The 27,807-nt window shown below is 44.9% G+C and overlaps 2 protein-coding genes across 5 annotated transcripts in view; one reads left to right on the top strand and one right to left on the bottom strand.

The window, feature by feature from the left end:
* ampd2b (adenosine monophosphate deaminase 2b) overlaps positions 1-16,222 on the bottom strand; it is a 28,577-nt gene extending 12,355 nt beyond the window's left edge. The window contains exons 1-3 of one of the 4 annotated variants that reach the window (XM_029123869.2): positions 16,033-16,222; positions 14,815-14,976; positions 12,433-14,680 (exon numbers count right to left, since the gene is read on the bottom strand). In XM_029123869.2, coding sequence (XP_028979702.2) covers positions 12,433-13,042 — 610 coding nt within the window. In that variant the 5' untranslated portion in view covers positions 13,043-14,680; positions 14,815-14,976; positions 16,033-16,222. Of the gene's footprint in view, positions 1-2,018; positions 2,038-3,145; positions 3,258-12,432; positions 14,681-14,814; positions 14,977-16,032 lie in introns of those variants that run through there. The other 3 variants (XM_034296162.1, XM_029123870.2, XM_029123868.2) reach the window with 3 other exon arrangements.
* Positions 16,223-21,667: 5,445 nt separating this feature from the next.
* On the top strand, positions 21,668-27,671 carry gnat2 (guanine nucleotide binding protein (G protein), alpha transducing activity polypeptide 2). The gene is made up of 9 exons (XM_010875049.5): positions 21,668-21,965; positions 24,290-24,332; positions 24,512-24,653; positions 25,008-25,168; positions 25,530-25,658; positions 25,905-26,034; positions 26,185-26,338; positions 26,531-26,735; positions 27,245-27,671. The coding sequence occupies exons 1-8, from the start codon at positions 21,854-21,856 to the stop codon at positions 26,716-26,718; spliced, it is 1,059 nt and encodes a 352-aa protein (XP_010873351.2). The 5' UTR covers positions 21,668-21,853; the 3' UTR covers positions 26,719-26,735; positions 27,245-27,671.
* Positions 27,672-27,807: the final 136 nt, after the last annotated feature.

The following is a 27,807-nucleotide window of genomic DNA, read 5'->3' as shown; positions in this document are numbered from 1 at the left end:
AAAAGGAGCATTCACATGGATGAGCCATGGCCTATCAGCTTTGCTAGTAGATACCCAAACACTTAACTGTTCTATCATAAGATTAAATCACTCATGCTGATCTGAGCTAACCTAATTGTTGATACCAAACTCAAAGTCTTCAGTGTGCTTCTGAGATGCTTTAGGAACTGGGCAGGGTCGGAGGCAGGGTCGGAGACAGGGTCAGAGTCAGGGTCAGAGGCAGGGTCGGAGACAGGGTCAGAGGCAGGGTCAGAGTCAGGGTCGGAGGTAGGGTGGGAGGAAGGGTCAGAGTCAGAGGCAGGGTCAGAGGCAGGGTCGGAGGTAGGGTGGGAGGAAGGGTCAGAGTCAGAGGCAGGGTCAGAGGCAGGGTCGGAGGCAGGGTCAGAGGCAGGGTCAGAGTCAGGGTCGGAGGCAGGGTCAGAGACAGGGTCGGAGGCAGGGTCGGAGGTTGGGTGGGAGGAAGGGTCAGAGTCAGAGGCAGGGTCAGAGGCAGGGTCGGAGACAGGGTCAGAGGCAGGGTCAGAGTCAGGGTCGGAGGTTGGGTGGGAGGAAGAGTCAGAGTCAGGGCCAGAGTCAGGGTCGGAGGCAGAGTCGGAGGCAGGGTGGATATAATTGGATGGATGGAAAGAGATGTGACGCTATAATGAAATTAAAAATAAATAAAAATAAAAAGTAATTAAAGAATGTACCCATAGCCAGACAACCAGCCATGCAGATCAACATACAACCAGCCATGCAGATCAACAGACAGACAGACAACCAGCCATGCAGATCAGACAGAAAGACAACCAGACATGCAGATCAACATACAACCAGCCATGCAGATCAACAGACAGACAGACAACCAGCCATGCAGATCAGACAGAAAGACAACCAGCCATGCAGATCAACAGACAGACAGACAACCAGCCATGCAGATCAACAGACACTATATGGTTCAATCTCGTCCTCCAGAGTGTATTTAGTGGTCAGCAATGTCTGCGTATGAATATAAATAAACAGAAGAGCCTGATCTAAAATATTCATGATCCCAATGAATATTTAATCCTGTTGTGCTAAGCTGTCCCATCGCCCGCCAGTACACACTCAGTCAGACACGCCAAGGTATGCATGTTGATGTGACAGGTGTCAGATCTTAATCCACTTTTTCTTTTTTTTGATGCTGTATTATTTTCCTGCAGTTGCAACTTCTGCTCTAAATCTGATCCCACATCTGTACTGTCTGTTTTCCTCAGCGGGCACATCCATGTGTTTTCTTAATGGCAGTGGTCCTCCAGTGGATCGTGTGTGTGTTTGTGTGTGTAGTCATTACACAAAGACAACAAAGCTGAGCTTATTCAGTTGAGTGTGTGTTTGTGTGCATGCGGACGTGTCCATCAGACCCCACCACTGACTGGCCCCATCCTGTGCATCTAATCCCCTAATGGCCGCTATATTTGGCTCAGCAGTTGCAACAGTTGCATAACTCCCCATCCACACAACACACGCCACAGAGAAACTGACCCCGGCCGGCAGCTTCTCCACGCAGCAACATACAATAACGGGTATAGATGATCCAGCGTTCATTACGGCTCTAGATGTGTGAGATCTAGTTGATCTACGATGGAATGTGGTAGTATGGTGTTTTATTACAGCGCCCCTAGTGGTGTATAATCAAAACACGACGCCCACCTCGTTAGACAATCAGAGCCACTGCTTTGGTGTTAAGAACGGCATCTTCTGCCAACTACGCCCCCGGAGGCCGAGAATAATACTTCAGATACTCCGATTAATCCAACAATATTGTGAGCAGTGGGATGTGTTCATCTCAACCAACAGTTGTAAAGTGTTTAGTCAAACCTGTTTTTCTTTTGGGACAAATTAAGACGTGTCCTTTTTTTGCAAAACCTGTCAGTAATAAAACAATTGGTTTGAAGTGAATACAGCCCAGTTTATGTTAGGAGCCTGCAGTATCTTCCTAACTGGTATCTTCCCAACACATCTAACATGCATATTTCGACACCGGCTATTCGACCTACATCAGCTAGGGAGATTGTTGTTGTTTTACTGTCAGCAGTCCTCAAGGATGAATAGTAAGGATCAATGGAAGAGGGGAGACAAAGGTCAAAGGTTAAAATGTCCTGCAGTCTTAGTCTACTGACAATATGTTTGAGCTCGTATTATATTCTATAATATGTATTTTTTAAATGTACTTAGCGGTCATGGGGGCGGGGGGGGGGGGGGATCAGTCACACACTGGCCGCTGGGGGAGCAACATAACCTTCTGGTAGGCTCACCAAAAACGCCTACCTGTTTTCCAGAAATACAATTTGTAAGCCTAACCACAATACATCAGTAGCATACTGCAAACAACCTGCAGGCAGTACCACAGAAAACTGCAGTATTCACATCATCACAGTACATGATGAAGACATGGCCAGCTAGCTTGGCTTTGGCTGTCTGGCATCGGGCTAACGAAGCATGAGCTAGCCTGGTTTCAGATCTACTTCTGCTGTCAGGACAACGGCCTTGTAAACACTGGCCATACTGGCCAGATGGGAACCAGGCTATTTGGGTAGGGGATAGCGACAATGCTGTTTTGTCTGATGCCTGGGCTCGCCACCGTTGTTAGAAATGGTATTCCCATCTCTGTGCAATTTAGCAGACAACCTTATCCAGAGCAGCTGGGTTAAAGTGTCTTGCTTAACGGCCCAACAACAGATCTTCCCATACCATGCTGGCTCTGGGAAATGTTTTGGGTCACTGGGCCAACACTAGCGATGATGAAATAACGATTCTTTCCATCTATATATTTAAATTCACCCCAACAGGCGACGTCCAGGTGGATAACTTACACTGACCCCTGATGACAACGAAAACATCAACACTGCGCTCAGCTCACCACAGAGATAGAGCACCCTGTTCTCATCTCCAGATGGGTTCACGTGAAAGGGGGGGTGGGGGGTGGGGGGGGGGGGTACATGAACGCAGAGGGCTGAAGGGAGAAGGATGGATGGAAAGAGATTAAGCAGGAAGGTGAAGAGAGAGGGATGAGAAAGGAGCGGTAGAGGAAAAAGATGTTGGGGGGAGAGATTACAGTTCTACATGCACAGTCAAAACATTAACACACACACACACACACACACACACGTCCTGTGATACGTACACAGAGCTGGTTGTGAGGATCCATCCTCTCTCTCCTGTGTGTTTCTGTCTGTCTGGTTTGGTTCAGCTGGCTGCTCTAGCTTCCTCTTCCTTGTCATTTAAATGCCTGTGACATCGATCTGGACTGCACCACGCGGTGACATAGGGTGGGGGGTTGGTCTGCACCACTAGGGGTGTTTAAATGGAGCCTGGATCTGTTTCTCCCACAACACCCCTCTCTATTTCTTTAGCCCGTGTTTTGCTCAGGGGAAGGTTAGGGAAAACGCTGCGTGTGTGAGTGTCTGTGTGCGCGCATGCCTGCGTGAGGGAAGGTAAAATCTGCTGTCTCAGGGACATGGTTTGAGACATGGATAGAAATTATCGTTTTAAATGGGAAAACACATTTACCAAATACCCAATAAAACATTATTCTAAATGTATTATCATTTTGCAAAGTATTATATTTAAATCCAGGCCTAGCTTCGCCTAAACAACAACGACGGTAACTTGGTTATTAATTTTACTTGCTAATGGGAAAACCAAAATGCTAATGGGAATGGAAGAAACAAACATTTTTAATATTTCTCAACATACCAGAAATGGTCAAACATGCCTTGACACTTCAGACATGCTTACGATTGGCCTATGATCTTAATTCTCTCACACACACTCATGTCTGTGTCCCCCTCAACCATACAGTTACCTAAAAACAACGACAAGAGAGACATTGAAAAGCAGTGCATTGATTAAAGGCTGCGGAGGCAGCACCCTTTTCATCCAAAGACGAGCGCTGGCCCAGCTGTGATCCTCCAGAACATGCACGGATGTAGTCTTTGATCTAAACCCAGAGGTCCAAATGCCAACATGTAATCAGACCACATAAACCCAGAATGATCTGATCTGTATCGGAAAGAATATCTGAGAAGAAAACAACAACATTATGGCAAATTCCAGGTGGATGTTTAATTTGACCGCAAGTCGGAAACCACTTTGATGGTTTCTTGGATCAATAACTAGTCTTCTAGGGTAATTTTGAGGAATCAGACTGGTGTTGAAGTATAAGTGATTAGTGACTGAGTGTGTTGACTGAGAGCCCTGAGAGAAAATTGACAGTTCTACTGACAGAGCTCTGAGGGTTCCTCATGTGACCGGATTACAACATTACGTTTTTAGAACAGCTGGTTAGTGTTATCAGTGTGTCAATCAACAGGTTTGACAAGGTCAGGAGAACAATAGTTCCCAGACAATGGCCACTGTCATGTATCTGAGTGGTCCTGGAAGTTCTATTCTTTCTCTATCAGTACATATATGTTTTGAACTTCGGCAGGAACAAAAACATTGGTGTGAGGTTGCATGAAAATGATGTATTTATGCACAACTGTATATTAATTTGATTATGTTGTTTGTTGCATGACTTTTCTGTAAGCTTCTAGGCTATACGAGGTTTAACATTTCATAGGTGATTTACACAAAAAAATATAAATAATATCTAGACAAATCAATTAATTACAATCCACATTCATTCATGTTTGCTTGTGCTTCAGGTTTATTTACTCAAATCAAAGTCCTACATATGTTACTCTAAATGTACATAACAGACAAACGGTTGTGGTGTGAAATCATGTTAATTCCCCTGAAAGAGGCGGCTGATTCAGTCACAATGACAGCGCTGTCAGACGCCAGAAACTCCTTAAACCACCTGAAGCAGGTCCTGTCGGTGTCTGGTTCTATGGAAGAATCCCAAACGGCACCCAACCCACTGAACACATGTTAATGAGCGTTTAGGGTTAAGTGCCACAAGGACACCAAGACTGATGTTGACCTTGTCAGCTCAGGGATTCGAACCAGCAACCTCGCTGTCACCCGTCCAACACGTCCACCACCAGGCTCCCTGCTGTCCCACTGGCCAGACCAGAGCCCGACAGACACGTGGGCGCAGGACTCACAATAGGCTTCCCACTTGGTGACAAAATAATTTACCTGCTGAATTTAAAAGGCTTCATCCTGATATCCCTCTAAAAGCCAAGGTCCATCAGATCACTAGGTCATGCACTCTCTCACTCGTTGAAAATCTGACAATGGATCTCTGAGTAGGCTGGCTGAGGTAGCGCATGGTCGGAGAATTATTTGGTAAGATTTTTCTACACAATGTATGCGCCATTATGGCACAGTATTGTAGGACCTGTTATAAATATGCTCTCTTAATGATCATGTATGTCTCTTCATGATCCTGTTCAGGTTGATACTAACTGCTTTTTTTCTTCCAGCCCACCCACCCACACTGTTAACACGTCCATGTTACCGACACGGCCCACTGGCTTCCATCACACTCCCTCTAGTGGCTACAAGGCAGTATTACAGATTAACCATCTGCAGTCCAACTAGAGTTCAGAAATTCTATAAAACCAGGCAGTAGGAATCAGAATTTGCCTAATTAGAATTTCTGGATAACCTTAGAATAAATAGAAAGACCAAGACAATATGGCACTGTGAAGCGTCCTATTTCAGGGTCAATAAGACAAGAACAAATCACCAAAACAGCAAAAAACATCTCATTTACAAACGCTTACCCAGCGCCATCCATACCCAATCACAGGATCAACAATCAACCCGAATCAACCAATCAAAGCCAATCAAAAACAGTTAACAGAACATGTGAGCTAATGTTCATATTTTCCTACTGTGCCTTGGTTTTCAACAGTCTCCTTCTCCCCCAGTGGAATTCAGCAGGTTCCCTGGCTGTCAGGACATGAGGCCCCCGACAGAGTAGAGGAACTAAACAGCCCTTGTGATAGTTATTATCTCTACCAGGCCTCTATCAGCTGATACTATGGTAGCAGATCAAGATATTGTGCATGCGGGCAGAAGTCCACGCTAATCATATGTAATTAATTAACACAGGTAATCTATGGAGAGACCGAGATAGATGGACGGTGAGAGACACAGAGAGAGTGAGAGAGAGAAAATGAAAGAGAGAAACGGAGAGAATGAGAGAGAGAAAATGAAAGAGGGAAACAGAGAGAATGAATGAGTAGAGGGGATTGGTGAGTGGTAAACACTGCGTTTGGAGGAAATAAGTACAGTTACACTCATAGTCAATTACTGCATCTACGTGGAGAGACAATTGAATACGTTATTTCTCACTTCTAATGTCAGGAATTAGTGTGCTGGTCCCAAGGGGTTCCTTTGGATGTCCTGTGTTAACTAGGATGGTTGAAGTGACTGACTGTACAGAATCCAAAATGACTGTCAGGACACCACATACAAAAACATCCATCCAAAATGGCTGTCAGTACACCACATACAAAAACATCCATCCAAAATGACTGTAAGGACACCACATACAATAACATCCATCCAAAATGACTGTCAGGACACCACATACAAAAACATCCATCCAAAATACAAAAACATCCATCCAAAATGAATGTCAGGACACCACATACAAAAACATCTATCCAAAATGACTGTCAGGACACCACATACAAAAACATCTATCCAAAATGACTGTCAGGACACCACATACAAAAACATCCATCCAAAATGACTGTCAGGACACCACATACAAAAGCATCTATCCAAAATGACTGTCAGGACACCACATACAAAAGCATCTATCCAAAATGACTGTCAGTACACCACATACAAAAACATCCATCCAAAAAGACTGTCAGTAAACCATATACAAAAACATCCACAACAGTTATTGATTCTTAATGATCCCTAGTTATTAATCCCTAGTTATTGATCCATACTTATTGAACCCTAGTTATTGATCCATACTTATTGATCTCTAGTTATTGATCCATACTTTATAATTACTGGGAAATCCGCGAACACACATTCAGTGTGTTTAACCAAAGGTGATTTCTTAGCATTCATCATCAATCAACAATTGTCACGATATTCTGTCTTACTGCACTTGAATTCAATGGTGGGAGTTTTCAAAAAAGATGATCAATAGTTACTTGGCAAACCTAATCTAAGGCACAGCCACCCATACAACTCTCTCGTTGTAGTCACCATCTCAATGACAATGAGGTGTAGTTCAACAGGGTGTTGGGAGGGCCTCCATTTTAAACCTTTTCAATAATACACGGTAAAGGTGGCGGTCAACCACAATGGAGGCCCGGCTTTCAGATTAGTCAGCGTCATTACAGCTAAAATGCAGAGACATTTCATGTCAGGGCATCCAGATGGTTCTGTTCAGAGAGGGAACTAGAAGGACTGTGACATTTGAATCTGGTGAAAGGTGAATCTCCCCCATTTAGTTGTGTTTAACCTAAACTAACGTTTGCCCTCTTCGCTCCATTTCCGCCTCTCTCTCTATGGTGGTCGGCTGCCGTCCGCACATCACAAATCATCTGTCAATTCTCTGTTTCTATACTTATCTGATTTCTCACCACCAGGACACATACTAATCAATGTGTGGGTGAGGTGATAAACGCCAAGCAAAATGTTCCTCAGATGAAGCTGTTATGAGTCATTCTCCGTTTCACACAATCTACCACAGGTCGTACAGTTCAATCCAGCTTAGTCACTTCATTTAAAGGCCATTTCCAGACTACATAGACAAACATTTTCTAATAAAAAATGTCTTCCAGAATCAGACACAAAGTAGGTGGACGTTTGCTCTTTAGTTAATAATAGATAATGAAGGATGTTATCTCCACAGATAATGGTAGATAATGAAAGATGTTTGCTCTTTACATAATTACAGATAATGAAGGACGTTTGCTCTTCAGATAAAAATAGGTAATTAAAAGATGTTTGCTCTTTGGATAATGGTAGATAAGGGATGTTTTCTCTTTACATAATGTTAGATGGCAAAGGATGTTTTGTTTTTAGATAATGCAGGAAGTGTCCTCTTTAGATATTGGTAGATAATGAAGCATGTTTGCTCTTGAGATAATGTTAAATAATGATGAGTGCTTTCTCCCCTAGATTATGTAAAACAATGAAGGGATTTACTCGCTGGGTAATGGCAGATGAATAAGAGCCATACTCTGGGTGTCATCCTCTGTAGTGTCTCGGTCAGTTCTGCATTATAACAGCGTGTAGTCTGTCTATCTGGCTGTATGTACTGCACCAGATCACAGAGCCGTCTAATTCAGACCCCGAGGTATCAGACAAACAGCATCTCCGTTCTGCCATCGATGGGAAAGTCTCCTTCCAGAAAAGCGCTCTACCTGCTCTATCTGCTCTACCCGCTCTCAGGCTAATTTGATCTGGACCCTGGCTGGTGGAGTTCAGCAAAAGAGACGAACTGCAATATGAAATATGAAATGTTCCATCACAGACGTGACAGATAAGGACTGGGAATCCATGGAGGGTGAGAAGGGCTGTGTGTGTTTGTGTCTGTGTGTCTGTCTGTGTCTGTGTATCTGTGTGTGTCTGTCTCTGGTCTGTCTGTGTCTGTCTGTCTCTGTCTGTGTGTGTTTGTGTGTGTCTGTGTGTTTGTATCGGTATCTGTGTCTCTGTGTCTGTGGTCTGTCTGTGTGTGTCTGTGTCTATGTCTGTCTGTCTCTGTCTGTGGTCTGTCTGTGTGTCTCTGTCTGTGTCTCTCTGTCTGTCTGTGTGTGTTTGTGTCTGTCTGTCTGTCTGTGTGTGTTTGTGTGGGTTTGTGTCACTCAGTCGACTGAACATGTCCTGCCATGTGATTACGTGTGAGCAGCTCTGAGACATCGCTGAAGATAACCAGAGAACCTTTTAGTATGTCCCAAATGACATCTTCCTCCCCAGAACCTTTTAGTATGTCCCAAATGACATCCTACTCCCCAGGAGGTGAACCCTGGGTCAGAAATAGGGCCCTACATTGGACATTTTCATGGCAGATTTGGAGGGTCTGTTAAGTACATTTATGATCCGAGACTGTCTAGTTTCTGTGTTTCAGTTTGTTTTCCTAAATAATACGAATGGCTCTGTGTGAAAGGTGACACCGATAGAGGGCATGAATTTCTGGGCATGAATGAATCATCATGTGAAGTGGATCTACAGGATATTTCTGCATATAAATAATCGCTCTGTTTATTAAATGGCATTTTATGTAAACAGATTACATAATTAATAATAAAAAGAACAATGTGGTATCTGACACTTTATTTGTTGGGCTGGGAGTTTGAATAATTAGGGTGGTTAGAAATCTTTTAACTTTCCCGAACTCCTTTTTTTCAGTTCTTGGTAAAGAATTCCAGATTTCTTGCTTTGTAATTCCTGACTCCAGGTATCTTCCAACAGTGTTTTGAACACAATTTTACAAAATGTACAAACTGGTAATATATATTTTTTAATTAAGCAGCTATGAATATGTTCTCCCTGTCAATTAATGTAATGTATTTAATGTAAAAAAAAAAAAAGACTTAAAGCCCTGGCTTGATGATGCACTGAGTGCTAGTATGGGCAAAACAAGTAACCTAAGCTGCCAAGTTTGCCGGTTCCAGTATATCATAAATAACTTTTCATTCTTAAAGGTGTCTAGGGTTAGCCAATAACAGTGCAGGAAGTGGGAATGCAGGAAATGGGAAGGATGTGGGCATGCAGGAAGTTGACAGGAAGTGACATGCAGGATGTGGGATGGAATTGGGTATGCAGAAAGAGAGTAGGAAGTTGGTATACAGGGATTGAGTAGGAAGTGGGCATGCAGCGACTGAGTAGGAAGTTGGCATGGAGGAAGTGAGTTGGAAGTGGGCATGCAGGAAGTGAGTTGGAAGTGGGCATGCAGGAAGTGAGTTGGAAGTGGGCATGCAGGAATTGAGTAGGAAGTGGGCATGCAGGAAGTGAGTAGGAAGTGGGCATGCAGGAAGTGAGTAGGAAGTGGGCATGCAGGAAGTGAGTTGGAAGTGGGCATGCAGGAAGTGAGTTGGAAGTGGGCATGCAGGAAGTGAGTAGGAAGTGGGCATGCAGGAAGTGAGTAGGAAGTGGGCATGCAGGAAGTGAGTAGGAAGTGGGCATGCAGGAAGTGAGTAGGAAGTGAGTAGGAAGTGGGCATGCAGGAAGTGAGTAGGAAGTGGGCATGCAGGAAGTGAGTAGGAAGTGGGCATGCAGGGGGTCACCAACACTGCACGATTGAGGAAAAAAAAAAATCTGGTGTCTAAGCGTTATCTGCTTTCTCCTATACTGATGCATCTTGGGTTTGAATACAGCCCAAAGTTTCAGCAAAGGAAAACCTAAGCTATTTCCCCACATTCTCCATCAAACAAAGCATAAAAATGTATACAAAATGTCATCATCATCAGCATTTTCTTCCGCTTATCCGGGGCCGGGTCGCGGGGGCAGCAGTCTAAGCAGAGATGCCCAGACTTCCCTCTCCCTAGACACTTCCTCCAGCTCTTCCGAGGGGACACCGAGGCGTTCCCAGGCCAGCCGGGAGACATAGTCCTTCCAGCGTGTCCTAGGTCTTCCCCGGGGTCTCCTCCCGGTGGGACGGGCCCGGAACACTTTCCCAGGAAGGCGTTCCGGAGGCATCCGAAACAGATGCCCAAGCCACCTCAGCTGACCCCTCTCGATGTGGAGGAGCAGCGGCTCTACTCTGAGCTCCTCCCGGGTGACCGAGCTTTTCACCCTCTCTCTAAGGGATCGCCCAGCCACCCTGCGGAGAAAGCTCATTTCGGCTGCCTGTATCCGGGATCTTGTCCTTTCGGTGATGACCCAAAGCTCATGATCATAGGTGAGAGTAGGAACGTAGATTGACTGGTAAATCGAAAGCTTCACCTTGCGGCTCAGCTCTTTCTTCACCACGACAGACCGATACATCGACCGCATTACTGAAGAAGCTGCACCGATCCGTCTGTCAATCTCCCGTTCCTTCCTTCCCTCACTCGTGAACAGGACCCCTAGATACTTAAACTCCTCCACTTGAGGCAGGCACTCTCCACCAACCTGAAGTGGGCAAGCCACCCTTTTCCGACTGAGGACCATGGCCTCGGATTTGGAGGTACTGATTCTCATCCTCACCGCTTCACACTCGGCTGCAAACCGTCCCAGTGCATGCTGAAGTTCCTGGTTTGAAGGGGCCAACACGACAACATCATCCGCAAAGAGCAGAGACGAAATCGTGTGGTCCCCAAACCTGACACCCTCCGGCCCCTGGCTGCGCCTAGATATTCTGTCCATAAAAATTACGAACAGAACCGGCGACCAAGGGCAGCCCTGCCGGAGTCCAACATGCACTGGGAACAAGTCTGACTTACTGCCGGCAATGCGGACCCGACAGCCCTTAGCAAAGGACCCAGGACCCCATACTCCCGAAGCCCTCTCCACAGGATGCCGCGAGGGACACAACATGTATGTAAACTAATTGTATGAATACGGGAAGTGGTTTATAATAGCAACAGCTGTGTCCAGAGACCTGAACGTTGTGTCACATAACAGACACAGACCACATACTCTTTGTACTTAAAGCTTGAATATACAGTGGGACTGAGTCTTGCCACGGAACACATTAGGTTCCGTTCCACCGTTGTGTTCTAAAGGTTCTAATTCGGTTCCAATGGTTCTAAATTCTCTAACCTACCAGATAGATCCCCCGTTCTGTCCCCGCGGTGGAGACGATTCTGCTCTGATTGCCGTGCCAGGCACAGTACTTGACGGCTTTAATCCTCTCATTCAGTTATGAGGATAAAAGGATCAGAGAATATGTGATGTGGTGTTAAAGGAACAACATTTTGGACTCCCCCACAAAGGGAGTCCAGCTCTGGCTCTGCTGGAATGGTGTAAAACATATAGAGATTTTGGCTAACATTAGCACAAAAAAAACCCCAGAACATTTTTTCTTTACAAAGAAAAATGGAATACCAAAATTCACTGAGCACCAGAAACCCAAATAGGGCATTTTATTTCAGCACACAACTCTAGAAAATCTTTTCCCTCTCACTCAACAGGTCTGCTAAGGACTCCAGGATCACTGCTCACAGACTCTCTATGCATTCATGTATCACAATCACTATCCTTCACACATGGACTGAAGGTGAAGAGGTGAACACTAAATGGATCCCGTAATGAATGACTCTGGGGGAATTGTGTAATTTAGAGACAACACCATATGTCTGCATCAAACACAAAGACAGATATAGATGATAGCAAGACAGAAAGACAGGTTTTTATTTATATATATATTAAAAATAAAAATAAATATATATATATATATATAAAAATTTAAACGTAGATAGATGCAGATAAACAGAGGTGATAGAAAGACAGATATGGACAACTACTGTACATGGAGATAATGTAGATAGATCAATGTAGATAAATAAAAAGACAGGTAGACTGAATAACTGACAGATTGATAGATAATAATCCTCCACTCACCGGGGCTGGCTGAGTACTGCAGGCTACCCCTCTTCCTGAAGGGGGACAAGGGCTTTGGTTTGGCCCCAGGACCAGATCCGACCCCAGGGGGCGGGTTCGAGGACATCTTCCCTCGGCGGGTTCTGTCAGGACCTGAGGAGGAGAACACTAAACCCGCGCAGGCAGGAGTCAAAGCGGACTGCAAAGGGAGCGTCAGGGAGCCACGAGGGAGAGAGGAGAGAGAGAGACAGATAAAGTGAGCAGTGGGTTGTTTGGATTCTGCGGTGTGTGTTTCTGTGTGTGAGCGTGTATGTGTGTGAGTGTGTATGTGTGTGAGTGTGTACGTGGGGGAGGTTGATAGAGAATCTGTTCCAGTTTCAACGTGGACTGCTGTTGATGAGCTCAGCCCTTGTGCTGCAGTAAGTCTGACTCCTCCCACATTACTCCCATCTCTCACTGTGCCGTGTGTGTGTGTGTGTGTGTGTGTGTGTGCGTGCGTGAGTGTGTGATCATCTTCCATCCCTGGGTTCAGTGTTGACGGTGGTACTGGAGGCGTCACAGATCTAGTCAACATTAGACACCGCTCCAGCCTGCTCCATCCTGTTGCCCTGGCAACCACAACCCCAATCATGTGGAGAGAAGAAGAGCCAATCAGGGGACAGGACCCCGGCTGATAGTAAAACGGTAACAACAGCAACAATGGCAGTTCATTTATCAAAGGTCATTTATCAAAGGTCGTTTAGCCTGATACACCTGAAGAAGACGGGATGATCAGGAGCGATAACGAATGAGAGAGGAGAAACTGGGAATAAGAAGAAAGGGGACGGAAAGAAAGATGAGTGAAGGGAAGTACAGAGAGAGAAAGAACGTGAAGATATGGGCAATATGGACATTGTGATGTCATGCCAATGTAGTAATTTGAACTGAATTGGGAGGGACAGGTTCGTCACGGGATGCATCATGGGATGAAAAACCTTTTGAATTCAGAGGGGCGGGGCCATTAAAACTACACTGATGAACCTGAGGTCAAACACAGTCAACGACCTGAACACATCTCAAACATCCGGGGTTGACACAACACTCGCCTGGAAAATCTAGGTATCAAAGGAGGCTATGCTCTAACTCTCAAGGGTTTCCACAAAGTAACACTGACTAGATGAATAAAATAAAAAGTACATAAACAGAATATAAATCTGCAGCGATAACACTACATTGGGTCATTATATAATTGCAAACAGGGTCAAAGGCATCCACAGCGTACATTTGTGTGGTGGTTAAGCGGCCGGGCCAGGAATGCAGATGACAGCACATACGTTACAGCAACAAAAGCTCTCGAATTAGTCCTAAATTGCACCCTAATCCCTATATGTTACTTTTGACCAGAGCCCTATTACAATACACAGGCAATAGGTTGTTATTCGGGAGTATCCTTCCTCTCACCAAACAGCGTGGGCCCGGCTGACACTGTTTTTACATAACAAAGGCATTCTGAACACCGCTGGCCTCGCGGCTCCACAGAAAAATAACTGCCAAGTGCATCGTGGGATACAATCTACAGAATCCGGGGAAGTGGGGCAGCTAGAATGATGAATGCGGATGAACCTGCAGGCACACCTGCAACACAGTTTGGCCCAATCGGTGCACCACTCGCTACGTAGTGGACTAGTCCTGACGGAAGAACACCGGGCTCCACATGGGGAATAGAGTGGCGTCTGGATAAGAGTTCTGATGAACCCAATTGTGACATTCTAAGTAAATAGGTAGACAGTATAGAAAATGTAAGCGTGTGTATGAACTATAGGTCTGTACGGACCCAAAGTCTCTCTAATTTCAGGCAAGTCCCGAATAGAGATGAGTAGAGTCAGGTGGGCAAAAAACAGGGGGACAAACGGACTAATCTGAGGAGGGATGTGTAGGAAAGAGTTTGGGCAGGACAAGAAACCTGGTCAGTTTGATGTTCCCCATACATGCGAATGAAAAACACACCATGTCAACAGGAAAGGAGATCTCGGAGGACATCAGGAAAAGGGCAGTGGGAGCACATAATCTGCCACTTTGTACCCTCCCTAGAGCCGGGCTCTGTCCGTTTACATTCAGCGTTCAAGTCCACAAGGTCTTTGTTTGATGCTTCCATCGACTGCCCTCTTTCAACGCCATTTGAAATGTAGGTTTCAGTCAAAGGATTACCTGTGTTCCAATGCCGATCACGACCCACTAACCTGTTGTCCCTCTTTCATCGGCCGCCGAGTTTCATGCCAGAAGAGAACATCTGTCAATGAACGTAGCTTCAGTACAATAACATGAACCACAGTGAGATATATTAATAAGCATCATAGTGTATGGGAGAAGAGCCCTGTCAGTGAATTGTTTTGACTATGAGAATGCCTGGTTTACAGTACCTACATAGTAATACTCTCACTTTGTGGTTAAGGTACGTTCGTCGCTCCCTCTGGTGGTGGTGGCAAGGAGCAGCAACATGACCTTACGGTCGTGTTCAGATAGGGATGGAGTAGACTCGGTCCAAAAACAGAGGTCTCATTAAAACATCTAATTCAGTCATAAGGCCTGCGGGGGTATGTATGGAAAATATATGCCAAGGTTTAGAGCTGTTCTTGGTACATCCCTTGGCCCAACAACAAAATAAGAAACCTTATTGATATGATAAAATGAAAATACATGTGATGTGGGTTGCAATATAAAACATTACGCGAAAATTAGTTGGAGTACTGTGCTATTTTTGTTATTTAATTCCTTTAATAGTTTCAAGGATCGAAGCTCTCCAAGTCTGTTCGTTCGTTTAATTTTACCGTCAGCGTATGGCACAGCGATCATCCTGTTTATTCAGGACTAAAATGGCTAAAATGTAAAATGCCTGACTTGATTTGTCCTCAGGCAAAGATTTTAACAACCCCTATACACAATGTCCATTACTAATAATCCAGCAAACGATTTCCACTTCATGTTGCTGCAGGATTATTTTATTTTGATTTAAAACCGGATGACAGGAAGACAGCATCTGTGAGTTGTAAATAATACTGTACAGATATAGAAATGACATACCAGGAGATAATACATAATATATTACCGTCACAAAGTATTGTAAAAAGTGTTGTTAACCTACGAGCTGCTGTTCAATTCCTATCCAGTAGGTTAATTTTTAAATGTTCATTTAAAAAGCGTCTATAAACTAGATCATGCCAATGTTTAATTACAGTTTACATTCTACATTTTTCAAATTTCGCTAGAACTCAACATGTAAGCTATTCTAAAGGAATGTAGACATGTCACGCATCAAAATACATTTATAAAATGGATAAAAACACAATCAAATTGCATGTCATATGCATACTGCAAATGTACTTTAAATGCATTTCAGTACTGGCAGTTTTAAGTCTGTTTTAAAACTTTATTTTTTTAATGCGTAGCCTAATAATAATATTTTTTGCCCACATTTAAACTTTTATAAGTAAAATAAGTGACACATTCTATATAACAGTGGCGTGATCAATATGTTGGGATGTAGGCTATATTAGGTTCAGTTGGTGTCACAAATACAACAATCGTAGACTATTTTTTTTTAAATTTCTATTTACCTAGGGCTAGGCCAACTATAAAATGTACCTCCAATACCGATTTCCGGTTTGTCCTTAAAGCCGTAACTGCCAAACTTAACGATAAGCGCGGTATTCAAAACAACTTGTGAGAGGCGTACTTAGTTGCTTGCGTATCTCGGAGATTACCATAAGTAATACCGTGTGTCATCACCGTGTGTTGCTCTATATCTGTCTCTCCTATTGACTTAAACACTTACTCACGATCCAGCCCTTTTAGCAAGGTCTGGAATAAACTAGCCATTCATACAAGCCTATTACCTCCATAGAGAAGGACAGAGGACTAGGCATTGAGGACTAGGCATTTTGGACTCTGGCCTTGTCTCGACTAAGCGCGGTCAGATATGAGCGTAGTTCGGGGCGGGGCTCTGTGGGTGGAGTCAAACATTTGACCCACACACTGAATACAAACACACACGTTTGTGTAAGTCACGAGTTGAATACAAAGGTATCACATTTTTTGAAAATCGCAAGAAATATTATATAAAGTGGTACCAGCTTCATGCTATATTTGAGACAAACTACTAATATTGTTGCAATGAACAACAGATTGGATATGTTTGACTCAGAGGTACTTGCAGCAAAGAGCCAAACAAAGCCACGGTTCCTCTGGTAACTGCACGTGCAGAACTCGTATTAACAGACATGTCAGTGTCAGTCTTAAGGTGTTCCAGCACTCCAAACCCCGGCTTCCAGTACACATATACCACTGAAGCATGGCTTTGATTCCAGCCGACTGCTATTTCAGCCCCCAAAATTATAATCCATCTCAGAGGTCGTCGCTAGGATCACAATACATTCAGGGCTTAGCCCACCCTCTCGCCCCGCCCAAGACAGAAAGTACAGGGTTTTGAATGTACATGCGGAAAATGTCGATGTACACGCTAGCGGCCCACACGTCTACATTGTCATAATGCGCAATTGGAATTATAGATGAATAGATCAGGGGCAATTTTTACATTATTATTATTTTTGGTCAATTTGCGATCCGGGGTTATTCATAAAAGATCCGTGGCTATAGCCCCGGACGCCCAAGCCTAACAACGCCACTGATCCATCTGTGCCATTATCTCTCTATTTGATTGAGCGAAAGATAATGTTTGCAGAACCAAACAACACACAGTTTAGACAACCGTACTGTCCCACAATACGTGACACTGGGGGTCTCTTTCGCAACTTCCCTGAAGAAGGACATGGAGGAGTTACGACACAGCCTAAACGTTGCCAACTTATCCAATTGAATAATGCAAAATATCACCTACCAAGATGGCAAACACACTGGCTGGTACATAATGATGTACATGCCTTTGTGAACTTAGATCTGATATGGTTTTTGTCTCTAGTCCTTCCTCCGGCACTGACTTTTCCTCATAATTTATTCACTGGGTAAAATGCACTTACTACAACTGCATGCTTGTTTCACCTAGATATTTTAAAATGTTTGTCCTAAGTCGCTCGGTATGAGAACATCTGCTAAATTATTCAAATGGAAATGTTATGCATCATCACAGGGAATCCCGACAGATTGTGAAGAGGCAAAGATGGAGTCGCAACCTCTTATGCACATCTCGCAAGCCGTTTTGTCACATCGCACCGGCCAAGCCGTTTTGTCACATCGCACCGGCCAAGCCGTTTTGTCACATCGCACCGGCCAAGCCGTTTTGTCACATCGCACCGGCCAAGCCGTTTTGTCACATCGCACCGGCCAAGCCGTTTTGTCACATCGCACCGGCCAAGCCGTTTTGTCACATCGCACCGGCCAAGCCGTTTTGTCACATCGCACCGGCCAAGCCGTTTTGTCACATCGCACCGGCCAAGCCGTTTTGTCATATCGCACCGGCCAAGCCGTTTTGTCACATCGCACCACTTGCCCAACCTGGAATTGCTAATCCGGAGGACAGCGCCCCTTGAGGGCAACGGCCTGAATTGCTACTCGGAGTCGCTTGAGTGTGGTTTTGGTTGCAGCGTCCGACATCAACCCATCCAACGCCGGGCGGGTGGTGCTGAGCCAGTTTGCACCACCCTCTAACGCAGACCAGGCACCGAACGGTATGCTGCGGTACGGAATCAAACTCCTGGCCGAAACAGCGCAGCTAAACTGCACGGAGTTGGCTGAGGGGGGCATTTCCTACTCTGCTTCCTGACGTCAACATTCAGCTTGGAGGAACACGCCACAATGCCAGTTCCCCCACTGCTCCCCTGTAGGCTGACCCACTGCTCCCCTGTAGGCTGACCCACTGCTCCCCTGTAGGCTGACCCACTGCTCCCCTGTAGGCTGACCCACTGCTCCCCTGTAGGCTGACCCACTGCTCCCCTGTAGGCTGACCCACTGCTCCCCTGTAGGCTGACCCACTGCTCCCCTGTAGGCTGACCCACTGCTCCCCTGTAGGCTGACCCACTGCTCCCCTGTAGGCTGACCCACTGCTCCCCTGGGAGGGGACTGAGGCAGCGTGTGGAGTCATTAAATGTGGGAGGGGACTGAGAGGGGCCTGAGGCAGCGTATGGAGTGGTTAAATGTGGGAGGGGACTGAGGCAGCGTATGGAGTGCTTAAATGTGGGAGGGGACTGAGACAGCATATGGAGTGGTTAAATGTGGGAGGGGACTGAGGCAGCGTATGGAGTCGTTAAATGTGGGAGGGGACTGAGGCAGCGTATGGAGTGGTTAAATGTGGGAGGGGAATGGGAGGGGACTGAGGCAGCATATGGAGTGGTTAAATGTGGGAGGGGACTGAGGCAGGGTATGGAGTGGTTAAATGTGGGAGGGGACTGGGGCAGTGTATGGAGTCGTTAAATGTGGGAGGGGACTGAGGCAGCGTATGGAGTGGTTAAATGTGGGAGGGGACTGAGGTAGCGTATGGAGTGGTTAAATGTGGGAGGGGACTGAGGTAGCATATGGAGTGGTTAAATGTGGTAGGGGACAGGGAGGGGACTGAGCCAGCGTATGGAGTGGTTAAATGTGGGAGGGGACTGAGGCAGCATATGTTGTGGTTAAATATTGGAGGGAAATGGGAGGGGCCTGAGGCAGCATATGGAGTGGTTAAATATGGGAGGGGACTGAGCCAGCGTATGGAGTGGTTAAATGTGGGAGGGTACTGGGGCAGTGTATGGAGTGGTTAAATGTGTAGCTTCTGATATCCCAAAGTATTTGTCTGTTTCAAGATATTACTGCGCAAACATTTTGAGTAAAGAATAAAATCAGAACAGTCGCTGGTTAGAGTTCCGGTTTAGGTCTCTAGGATCCAAAACAGCAATACCCCAGCTTGTCCAAGGATGAGTAAGCTCATATAGGTATAAATAAAAGGATAAGACTTATCTAGACTACCCACTCAGACTACTGGCCACCATCTGTTGAAGCTCAAATCACCGTCTTCCTTCATGGTGCCATAGTGTCAGTTCACAGAGGGAAGATTATGTATTTCAGATTTATTGACTTTGAATTGACACGATGGAATTACAGAGATGGGTTAGACTGCAATGCAGTCGAGAGAGAGAGAAACACCCTATTCACAGTAACAAGAGTTATTGAGAGGTCAGTTCAACTGAAATAACATTTATATAATATGTAGATGACATTTTATGTTTACATTTGCAACAGGATCGTACCACTCAAACAGTTGTTCTCCAAGCGGATATCAGACTTGGTTGGCACACTCCTTCAAAACATGCTGTGATTTGGAAGCCATTTTGTGCTGCACGGAGGTTTTCTGTGGACCAATGTGCAGCTTTAGTTAGGTTTGAATTTCCTCGGGACCAGTCAGAATCTGACACCTACCTTAAAAGCCCAGGCCTTGGGTCAAGGCAGGACTACAGCGAATGGACACACAGTGCAGGCTCAAATACCAGTCAGTCACACGAGACAATAGCTCTACAAATAGTCACTCAAACTAAAGGATCTAGAAAGGTCCCGGGGGCAATAGGATTGGCCCCTGTGGGGAACTATTTCTGTGTATTTGGGTGCAGGAATAAAGGAGGACTATTCCATGCAAGGGCCTTACATTGCTTGATCTCCATCTGGGAAAGAGCCATACAATCAATCAATCAAATGTATTCATAAAGCCTTTTTACATCAGCAGTTGTCACAAAGTGCTTTTACAAAACACCTGGCCTGAAACCCCAAGGAGCAAGCAAACAACAATGTTGAAGCACAGTGGCTAGGAAAAACTCCCTAAGAGGGGCTGAAATTTAGGAAGAAACCTAGAGAGGGACCAGGGCTGGGAAAGGGTGACCCGTCCTCTTCTGGCTGTGCCGGGTGAACATAAGAGTATAAGTTGTAATACACTTCTTCACCTCTTAAACTCTTCCATACTCATCTTTACCCTGGCACCAGGCAGACAGGTAGCGGAGGGCTAATACACAGCAAGATAGGAAACATCTCACCCTCTTGTCCAAAGTGACTCACGGTGGTAATTGGATACATTTCCAAACTTAATATGATGGCCTCATGGCATTAAGAGGGACTTTTAAAAAGGCACAGAACATTGGGAGTTGTCTCTGAGGGTCTGTAAAAGGGCAACGCTTCAAATGAAACCGTTCACAGAGCAAAGCATTCCATGGCAGAGCAGTGTGAGCCCAGTTGTTCCCCTATTTTGCAAAGTACAGCCACCTAGATGGCCAGTTGGTCATAGGTCCACATTAGGAATTTTCCTGTGGGTGGTTCTGTGAGTCTGAGGGTGTAATCTTGTCAAAAGATCAGTAGTGGTGGTGGCAGTGGTGTGTGAGAGAGGCCTGTGTGTTTGTGACCTGGTGTGGTCCAGCCACCCACATCACTGATTACTTAACTGGATTGGCTTGATGACTTCAGGGAGGCCATGATTAGCTCACTATGTTAGCCTCTTTTGGATTTGGCTCTGGAGTAAACTAGCTAGCGGTCACTTAGCGTGTTTGTCAGAGAAAATCATGTCTAAGATCAGGATTAACCTATAAAAAAAATTAGCCCAACTCCCTTTCTGCTACAGCAGGATTCTTCTTCATCCTTCGCTACACCTTACGCCGTTCTTCATCTTCCGCTACACCTCAGACCACCGTTCTTCATCCTCCTCTTTACTATGCTAGCCCTGAACATTATGAACAACCCAAAATAAAAATGTGATGATCCGAAATTCTTTAAGCTTGTCCCCTATGTCAAGCCTAATAACATAATTATTTACATGCTCTGGGAGATGTGGAATTATTCGGGTAATAGGGGTTACATTTACAAAACAAAAAAGATCTAATAAAGTTGCAATGTGCAGTTTAAACGACTGCTGACATATGGTTCTGGAGAATATTAATGACTCTTACAATCATAAATGCAACTACAGATCCAAGGGACTGACCACCCATTAGATTACATTAGTTTACCCTGTTTTAAAGGGACAGTGTATGTGTATGAAACAATGGCGTGAAACCACAATCACCAAGCTCAAGAGGCATTAAGTTATGCTCATCTACAATCTAAGGCAGAAACGATGAAGTCCCTAACAGAAACCTCTAGTTGTTCTGGCTCCAATGTATCAACGGTTAGAGAATCTCCATCCTTTCAAACCAAATTCTCAACCAACCCCAGAAGAGCCAAACTGGGCGTGTTTTGTGTCGTCTTCATCGCAAGCCTGATTAGCCGTCTTAATAGGATTTGTCCCATGGTGGTTCCATGTCCAAAGACAGGAGATTAGGGCTTTAAACCCTGGCGACTACAGGTGATATTTAGCATCTGAATCTGCAGCGGTAGGTAACACTCCTTGAACTCTGCCTCCTTGAACAGTCAATCCCATTTTCCCTTCACCTGGGGATCGCATTGTTCAGCGGCCGCCAACACCGTTTCTGGGTAGCTAACCGGACAACAGACCGCAAAGATGTCGATGGACGATCCTGAGGACCTGGAGATGGAGGGAGAGGAAGGAATGGACTCTAAAGAGCTGAGGAAGCACCTGGCCGAGACGCAGGCTGTGAAAGTCCTGATGCTGGGTAGGTGACCGGAACCCGTTGGTGTGAATGTATCTGACAGTGATTCGGACTCCTGCTCTGGCAGCACCGTTCAGGACCTTTCCTCCTTAGTCTAGTTATTAGACTCTAGTAGTTGCTACAATGTTGAGATCCTCCATTAGATGTGACATTGCCCATTGGTGACAGATAGGTTTTGCATGAAGCCAATCAGAAGCAAAGGGACCATATCCGAAAACCTTTAACACCAAACACCCTCCGAAAGACATGATCTCGGTGTGGCAGAGAAACAAACTGCCCATTTAAAGACGCACTCCAGACTTGTTTGGAAAACTGGCTTCTCTGGGTGCCTTTGTTTGTGTAGTGCAGCACCCATTTCACGCATCCTGGCCAACGGTTTATTATATATTTGTTTTTAATTTGTATGATGGTGTATGGCATGAAATCTTTAACATGTACAAATCTCGCGTTCTAATTAAAATTACACAATACTCTCTCAAGGTCCCATTTAAATCACAATGGAAAATGTTTATGCATGTGAATAGAACATGAATGTCTTGAACATTGACAGTTAAAAGTAAAATATGAATACAAACTAAAATGCAGAGATCAGTGTCCTCACGCATGACTGATTAATTGCAATTATTCATCTGAATTTTGGGCATTTCCAGAATTTTGGAGGTATTGGATCCTCAGTTACACTTAAAAATAAATCATTCATTTAGGTCCAAATGGATCATGGCTCCCTGCTGAAGGGAGGCCAAGCCAGTTACACTAACTGGTTTAGTCCAAACTCCAGAACCAGACCAGAATGGTGGACCATTCCATCTACTTTAACAGCACTTAGGCCTGGATTCAATCCGAAAGTGGTTTACTGGCCTTGAGGCTTAGACAACGTTCACACGGATTACCATTCCCAGTTCCCCTAGATTACCATTCCCAGTTCCCCTAGATTACCATTCCCAGTTCCCCTAGATTACCATTCCCAGTTCCCCTAGATTACCATTCCCAGTTCCCCTAGATTACCATTCCCAGTTCCCCTAGATTACCATTCCCAGAAAATGCTGCAGATGTTGGCTGTGTTGGAAATGACCTTTAAAGGTCATAACGCTTAAACCTGCTGTAATCCGGGCTTTAACCTTCGCAGTATGTTTCTGTGATGTGAAAACCCAGACATGGACCTGTGAGTTTCACACGTTATTTTTTGAACAGCCCAGTTCCATTTCCTGAACTCCTGGTGTAAGATCTAAATTCTCTAAACCCCAGCAGGCTTCGAACAGGTTGAAGTGCAGTTATGCAACCTTAGATAACCAGCATATCACTGACTGACACTTGGCATTTCCTTTTCCCTCTGTTGAATCAAACAGAACCAAGCCAAATAGAACCAAGCCAAACAGAACCAAGCCAAATAGAACCAAGCCAAACGGAACCAAGCCAAATAGAACCAAGTCAAATAGAACCAAACCAAGTTGAACTAAGCTGACCTGTTGCTCATGAACAACAAATATCTCAACATTATTAAATAGCTAGCTTGTTTAATTAATTCAGATAGGGAACTACTACCAGACTGGTCTTGGTATTGTATAAAACCCTACAACTACTACCAGACTGGTCTTGTTACTGTATAAAACCCTACAACTACTACCAGACTGGTCTTGGTACTGTATAAAACCTACAACTACTACCAGACTGGTCTTGTTACTGTATAAAACCCTACAACTACTACCAGACTGGTCTTGTTACTGTATAAAACCCTACAACTACTACCAGACTGGTCTTGTTACTGTATAAAACCCTACAACTACTACCAGACTGGTCTTGTTACTGTATAAAACCCTACAACTACTACCAGACTGGTCTTGTTACTGTATAAAACCCTACAACTACTACCAGACTGGTCTTGTTACTGTATAAAACCCTACAACTACTACCAGACTGGTCTTGTTACTGTATAAAACCCTACAACTACTACCAGACTGGTCTTGTTACTGTATAAAACCCTACAACTACTACCAGACTGGTCTTGTTACTGTATAAAACCCTACAACTACTACCAGACTGGTCTTGTTACTGTATAAAACCCTACAACTACTACCAGACTGGTCTTGTTACTGTATAAAACCCTACAACTACTACCAGACTGGTCTTGTTACTGTATAAAACCCTACAACTACTACCAGACTGGTCTTGTACGGTCAGCTTCCTGCACTGTTACGTCTTCACGAGTCCTCTAAAATATGCAATGAAATCAAGACATTTAATTTGTCATTTTACCACCAGCAGTAATTTTGTCCCAGGAGACTTAGACCTTTTAAAATGTAACTAATTGTATTTTTGTTTTCTTCCAGGTGCTGAGGAGTCTGGGAAAAGCACCATTGTAAAACAAATGAAGTAAGTTCAAATTGAAATGCACATCCAGGATTTCTTCAGTAAGTTGCAGTGTCACAAATACACCACTTGGTGGCAGTTTTGACGTTCAGGCAGCAGCGACGCACCAACCCCCACCACTTTCACCTTCTGCGTTTTCATTCTTTGCCCGTCATCTTGTGTCTTGATTTACTGCTCCACAGAATCCTCCACCTGGGAGGGTTCAGTAAGGAGGAGAAAGTTACATCCAGGGCAGTGATCTACAGTAACATCCTGCAGTCGGTTCTGGCCATTGTCAGAGGCATGGGTAGCCTGGAAATCAAGTATGGATCACCAGAAGCAGAGGTGGGTACTGCAGGTTTTGTCCGCAGGTTAGGTCAGTGTGTATGGTTACGTTGTTACACCAAACTACACTGTTACTTACCGGACCTGTAACACCAAACTACACTGTTACTGACCAGGCCTGTTACACTGAACTATACTGTTTCTGACCAGGCCTGTTACACTGAACAATACTGTTTCTGACCGGGCCTGTTACACTGAACTATACTGTTACTGACCAGGCCTGTTACACTGAACAATACTGTTTCTGACCGGGCCTGTTACACTGAACTATACTGTTTCTGACCAGGTCTGTAACACAGAATTACACCGTTACTGACTATACTGTTACTGATGGATGTTGTTTTCTATGTTCAGGAAGAGGGCAAGAAGCTGGAGAACATTTCCAACTCCATTGAGGATGGGACTATGCCTCCTGAGCTGGTTGAGTGCATCAAGAAGCTATGGAAGGACACTGGCATCCAGGAGAGCTATGAGAGGGCAGCGGAGGCTTACCATCTCCTGGACTCCTGTTACTAGTGAGTCTCAATCTGCCCTCATGACTGAATAGCTAGACACTATTCACTAGTGTTTTAGCACACAATGTTCAGTATTGTTTCCCGAAGAACTATGAAAGTTTCAGATGGATGCGCCAGGCATTTTTCATAGACAAGGAAGCACTGGTCCAAAGTTTTTGTGTCGAAAAACAGTGGGCCCTCACTATGCCGTAAGCGAAGCGCTTCCGTGGCGCCCCGTGCAATATCTGGAAGGAGGTGTGAGGCATATTATGAGTGAGCGCCCGGGATTGCGTCGTCACGAGAGCAAACCTGGGTGTCAGGTACACGGTGATCAGAGCCTGGTAAATATATTGATCTGTACTCATAAACCTCTCTGTCGCAGCTTTCTCAGTGACCTGGAACGCCTCACCCAGCCCGACTTCATTCCCAACAACCATGACATCCTTCGGTGCAGGGTGGAGACAGGAGGTGTCCACGAGGAGAGGTTCATCTGCAAGGACGTCCGATTCAGGTCTGTCCAGGGGACACCTCCCTAGTCACCTGACAGGATGGTCACGTTCCCTAGCAGGCCTTCACCACGGGGTGCAGGGGTGTTGGCCCAGCCGCTACGCTTCCACATTTGCATTGCTTGCTGTTGGGGATTTTCTAGACGTGACAGCTGTGAATAAGTGGTGGACTGACAGATTTATTGACTAGGTGTTGGGTCTCCAGGATGTTTGACATGAGTGCTGTGCCTCCGGGATGTTTGTGCCTCCAGGATGTTTGACATGAGCGGGAGGAGAGAAGAGAGGAAGAAGTGGATCCACTGTTTCGAGGGCGTCCATTGCATCTTCTTCTGTTGTGCCCTCAGCGCGTACGACCTGGTGCTGCTGGAGGACGAGGAAATGGTGGGTGACACATTTACCCAAACACACATTCAAACGAAACCGGATTGTCTACAGTTAAGCGTGAGAATAACGTTCACTTCAACCACACCATACTGACGAAGATTACTCCCTTTTTGTCTTTTCCACTCTTCCTCCTCTCTTCCCTTTCAGAATCGCTTGCACGAGTCTCTCCATCTTTTCAACAGTATCTGCAACCACAGGTTCTTCGAGGCGACCACCCACGTGCTTTTCCTCAACAAGAAAGACGTCTTCAAAGAGAAGATCAAGCAGGTGCACCTCAACGTCTGTTTCCCAGACTACGACGGTGAGTTTCAGAGGCCAACGTTTCTTAATTAATCCTTGACAAATAAAGCCTTACACCTGTTGCACGGCCACATATATATGCTAACAACTACTTAAGACACCTTACCTATCCACAGGGCTAAAGTAAAATACACAAACCTTTTTAAAATTGCTCTCTAGATAAAAAACAACCCAATAACCTTCGACCCTCCAGGGCCAAATACGTACGAAGACGCCAGCAGCTACGTGAAGGCCCAGTTTGAGTCTCTAAACCTGAAGCAGGAAGAGAGACCCATCTACACTCACGTGACCTGCGCCGTGGACACCGAGGATGTCAACCAGGCGTTCAACACCGTCACAGACGTCATCAAAATCAACCTGAAAGACGCAGGGCTGTTCTGATCCCTGCGTGACCGGAGGTATGACTGCTCATCACGCACGCGCACACCTTTCCAGGACTCTTCCACTGTTGGGCCAGCCCACACACATTTAAGCATTGGCTTTGGTTAGACCATCATTGACTAAGGTCATTGAACTATATTGCATGTTGATTATTTCCGTAACCGTAGTTTTAATCCTGTTACGGTCACTTTAGACCGTAGAAATGGATTTCTACGCCAGATATTCCATCGATATGTGTAATGATCCAGCATGAATTGTCACTTCTAGTATTATTTGCTTCCGAGGCTTGTCCCCATCATTAGCCCAAGTACCACAACACCTGTGTTACTGTAGTCTTGTAGCATTGCGGGAAGTTTCTGCTTTCAGTTTTAGTGCTCAACACAAACCTGAAGTCGTGGCCACGACTGATCCACGACAAGTGGCTGGTCAATTGATTGTTGGCACAATCAATTATCCAATAATGTACTGTATGAATGGAAAAGAACGCATGTAAAACATCAACTGGTTAAATTCTTTGTCTACGCAGAACTTCCTTCCTTCCTCAACTCATCCTGCATCATGTGGGGCACCATGCCGGTTGGAGGAGATTGACAGCCGGTGTCATTTTGTCCCCACATCACTCGTCTGACAGCTGGGGTACTGTACCGTTCTGTGTGTGTGAGACGTCTGACCGCCAGTTCAACAGCGTAATGTGACCTTTAAAACCCCTGAAGGAAGAGTTCTGTTGTTGTTGACATAAGGGAACGGCAGATATTTCCTTTCTAAACTATTTAAAATGTCCCCTTTCATACATTATAATAGCATAACTGTGTATTACAAGACACAAGCTTTGTAAATAAAAATAGAGCAAACTCTTTATTTTGACCGATATGTCTGAAGTACTTTTTAATATTACCCAGGTTTTTCTTGTGAAGTATAGAGACACCTAATAAAGACGCATAGTTCTCCCTGTAGTGTGTTTTGGATTTACTGATGCTTACAGCGTGCCCTGAAATTCCTTTTAAATTATTTTCAATTAGATAAAAGCAGTGTTAGGATTGGAATTGTTTAGCTTAGGAACTGAAATTGTTTCCTAGGCTGCTGTCCATT

The sequence above is a fragment of the Esox lucius genome, chromosome 12 (genome assembly GCF_011004845.1).
Source record: "Esox lucius isolate fEsoLuc1 chromosome 12, fEsoLuc1.pri, whole genome shotgun sequence".
NCBI classification, from domain to species: Eukaryota; Metazoa; Chordata; class Actinopteri; order Esociformes; family Esocidae; genus Esox; species Esox lucius.
The sequence above is the reverse complement of the archived record's forward strand: the minus strand, read 5'-3'. Positions and strand labels throughout refer to the sequence as shown.

Coding starts and splice junctions, on each gene's coding strand:
- gnat2 (XM_010875049.5), top strand. CDS start 21,854: ATGTCGATGGACGATCCTGAGGACCTGGAGATGGAGGGAGAGGAAGGA. Junction 21,966..24,289: donor TGTGAAAGTCCTGATGCTGG/GTAGGTGACCGG, acceptor GTTTTCTTCCAG/GTGCTGAGGAGTCTGGGAAA. Junction 26,035..26,184: donor TGCTGGAGGACGAGGAAATG/GTGGGTGACACA, acceptor CTTCCCTTTCAG/AATCGCTTGCACGAGTCTCT.